Below are 3699 nucleotides of genomic sequence, written 5' to 3'. Positions count from 1 at the left end.
TTCACATCTGAGCAGGTGTCACTGAAAAAAGCCACTGTGTGTAACATAGGGAAGGGATTCTGTATTAAAATGAATGAGATTTGATTCATTACTCAGAACAATTTTTAAGATGTGGTTTAAAAGTGATTCATTATATGTATGTACCCTGTGTGTATACACAACCTGTTTTGTGAGGCTTCAAACATATAAAATAAAATAAAAACACAACCAAAGGGCCATTTTTTTCACAATTCATTTTAAAAGGTTCACAATTCATTTTAAAATTCAACAACCAGTCATGCTATACAGCAATTCATCTATATTCCAGCATCCATAGATGCTTTTTATATAAAAGAAAAGCTACATACAACAGAGCAATACAAAATTGTAATTGATGCATCTAAAATAAGTCCGTTATAATATTTACACAAGTTCATATCCCACGGTAGAACTGATTCATTTAATTTACTATTTACAGTTCTGTACACAAGCGACTCCAGGTGGTTTTGGCTGTGCTGGAAAGAGAAAAGGAAACGGTGGTTAAGAATGGAGTGGAATAAAAACAAAAAGTGAATTGAATAATAAAAGAAGGAAGAAAGGATTTACCTATAACTTATTCAGCAGGGTGTTCTGGAGGTCCTCGTAAACCTGGTTGTAGAGCTCATCCTTCGATTTCGTGCCATCCAGATATTCTGTATGGAAAAAGAAATAATAAAAAAGATGAAGAATGTTAACTACATCCCAATGATGTCTCTTTATATCCACAGATTGATGAGTCACTTACGAATTTGCATGCAGTTGCTCTCCATCTCTTTCCTGTGTTTCAAGTACATGGGCCACACGTGACCGTCAAACAGACCGGGAGGGTCTGGAACTGTGTAGGTTCTTGTGCTATGTTTGGAAATTTTTACCAACAATAAACAAGCAAATTCTTACTCTAAACTCTCAATTCATCTGATTACCAGTTGTTGCAATTCATACCTTCTTCTCCTCTTGCACTCCTCGTATGGAATGGTCACATAATAGCACTTGTCATAGATCTCAATCAGAGGTCTGCAAAGCAAAATTAAAAGCTATAGCATATAATAAACCAAGTTGAAACTCTTTTGAAATGCCAAAGAAATACAAACCCACTTGTAATTATAGAGCAGAAATCCCTCCACAATGAGTATATGAAGCTCTCTCTCAGGATCAGACCCTTCGGTTAAGGGCGACAAGGTCACGCCATGAGAGCGAGCAAACTTCACTGGGTTCTCCATCCAGCCTTTTACAGTGTTCACCATGGCCTCCATGTCCAGGGCTGTGATCACTGCACAGGGGCGACAGACAAACACACAGCGTTCTCACAAACCATGATAATGGCTCTGCGAAATATAACATTTGTGTCTTCTGAATACTTTTTTCTTTTTAGAGAAGTTAATGGTTAATATTAAGATGTTATAACATTTACAAACAGTCAAATAGTATCCATTACAAAGAAATTTTAGGTTTTAGGTTCATGTTATAGAATAAAAGGGTAAACAAATATGGTCATGGAAAGATGAGGAATACATTACTTTCGTTTATTTTTCCTACAGCCGAAAGCCACTCTTACCATCCCATTGTCTAAAGCCGTCCTCCCCGACCTCTATCTGATCTTGGGGCTGCAATAACAGTGACCAATAAAACATTGCTGCAGATCGCACACGCAGTGCTGATCCCACCTGGACATACGATGCCAAGCCCTCCAGCTAAACATGGATGTCTTGTTCAGTTCAGTTCACTTTGCGTCAATCAATTTGGTTAACCGAACTTTAGGCAGTTAGGCCATGACTGGAAGTTCAGTGTAACTGATCGAATAAGTAGGTTTACTGAACTGAATCTTCAATGGATGTTAAAAACTTGTTGATTTGTTTTTATTTGAAAATCACTAAATTAGCTTCATTGATAATGCATTGTACAAACAAATATATAATTGTTGTGCTGGATTGTGTATGCAAAAAAATAAAATAAAAAAATATAGTGGCATAAAAGCAAGTCCAAAACAAATGAATGTCTGCTACCTCTTTGTCTACATGTGTGTGGTGCCTCTAAGGTTAATCGAGAGGTAAAATCGAGACATTCATTTCAAGTGGGTTTGAGGGTGGCTGTCCAGGAGAACACCAGCATAAGGAGTGTAAGAACCACATGGCACGGACAACAAGAACACACCCACAAAAACAGTACACAAAAATCCTACTATTATCTGTTTTTTACCTGTGTATTCCCTACAGTCATCCTATACCAGCCCTTGTGATAACCTTACTGTAATGTTCCGAATCAAAAGAAGCTACATCATTAACTCTTTAGATTAAGCATTAACAGGTGGAACAAATCGTGGACATTACATACCTTGAAAAAGTCATCTTGGTGTATAACACAACAGTTTGGCAAGATCTTCACAAGCCTTTTGGTCAGGGTGGTTTTCCCACCATTGGTCACACTGCAAAATGTGTACAGTTAATAATTGTATAAGTCTAAATAAATTCTATACTTAACCAATGATATAAGCAATCCTTAAAGACTTACCCTCCGATTCCAATGATACACTTCATTTTAAATGGGATTTCTCTTGGTCTTTACAATGTCAAGAAAACACTAGGTGCAAATAAATGAAAGAAAGGAAAAAGAAAAGAAAGAAAGTCGTGGGAATGCTTTATTTTTTTTTCGCCCTTTGCTCCTCCTTTCTCCTACAATCCCCTCCTCTGTACTATTTCATTGACAGACTAGGCTTTCTTGTTAAATATATATATAGCAGATTCTGCTTTGCGTCACTCAACACATAGCCACTCCCCTTGTTTCCGCATAACCAATCATGGTCTGCGGAACATCGGCGCTGAATTTGCATACCGACTCTGCACCTGTCGTCTCTCGTCACACCACGTGGATGCAGACCAAGTGAGTCACTGGTTATCTATCTATCTATCTATCTATCTATCTATCTATCTATCTATCTATCTATCTATCTATCTATCTATCTATCTATCTATCTATCTATCTATCTATCTATCTAAGACCAATGTTTCATGTCTGATTCTATAAATCATGAACGAATCACATTGATGTATAAGCTAGTACACTATGGGATGTTTGGCCATTAACTCAGATCACATTGTAACTCTATTTTTATTACAAGCGACATGACATGAAATGACCTCTTAATTCCAACACCACCAAAAGAAAGTAAAGACAAATAAAGAAAAAAGACATCTGCTTAAAATAATTTGTTTAATTAAAGGTTATAGTAGGTTTCCCAGCAATGTAAGAAAGCCACATAAATACACTGATACATTCGTTGGTCCTTAGTGATCCCTTTATCCTTGGCTTGAGGTGCATAATCATTTGGGAGATTGGAGAAATTCCAGAACTGAAAGAAATTCCCATGCAAATATGGGGAGAACATGCATACTGTAAACTTCACTTCATCTGAGCCCACTACTTACTCACTACCAGGATATTAAACAAATGAATGCATGAATGAATGAATGAATGAATGAACTTCCCTTTAACAGACCGTAACATTTTGGTTGACACTGTATTTAGGCATCTAAGATTAACAAGACATAGCACCCTACCTAAGATTAGCCATTTAGATTTATATCCATAGCTAAGAAAATATAATTTAGATTACTATCATTTCATGTACTTTAAACATATGTCCATGTATTAATAATACAATGCATCTCGGTGGGTTTTACCACT

The 3699-nt window shown here is 36.6% G+C and overlaps 1 protein-coding gene across 2 annotated transcripts; it reads right to left on the bottom strand.

The window, feature by feature from the left end:
* Window positions 1–251: 251 nt before the first annotated feature.
* Window positions 252–2727, bottom strand: nmrk2 (nicotinamide riboside kinase 2). Of its 2 annotated transcripts, XM_027150460.2 has the most exons (8): window positions 2527–2727; window positions 2350–2440; window positions 1574–1622; window positions 1114–1288; window positions 961–1032; window positions 764–870; window positions 586–671; window positions 252–494 (listed from the first exon to the last, which is right to left on the bottom strand). In XM_027150460.2, the coding sequence occupies exons 1-7, from the start codon at window positions 2550–2552 to the stop codon at window positions 586–588; spliced, it is 606 nt and encodes a 201-aa protein (XP_027006261.1). In that variant the 5' UTR covers window positions 2553–2727; the 3' UTR covers window positions 252–494. The 2 variants fall into 2 exon arrangements, with proteins under 2 accessions (XP_027006261.1, XP_027006262.1); XM_027150461.2 differs by lacking the exon at window positions 1574–1622 and having other exon boundaries at window positions 2527–2574.
* Between the last annotated feature and the right edge of the window lie 972 nt (window positions 2728–3699).

Source organism: Tachysurus fulvidraco, chromosome 22 (assembly GCF_022655615.1).
Source record: "Tachysurus fulvidraco isolate hzauxx_2018 chromosome 22, HZAU_PFXX_2.0, whole genome shotgun sequence".
Lineage (NCBI taxonomy): Eukaryota > Metazoa > Chordata > Actinopteri > Siluriformes > Bagridae > Tachysurus > Tachysurus fulvidraco.
Note: the sequence above shows the minus strand (reverse complement) of the source record. Positions and strands in the feature narration are given on the sequence as shown.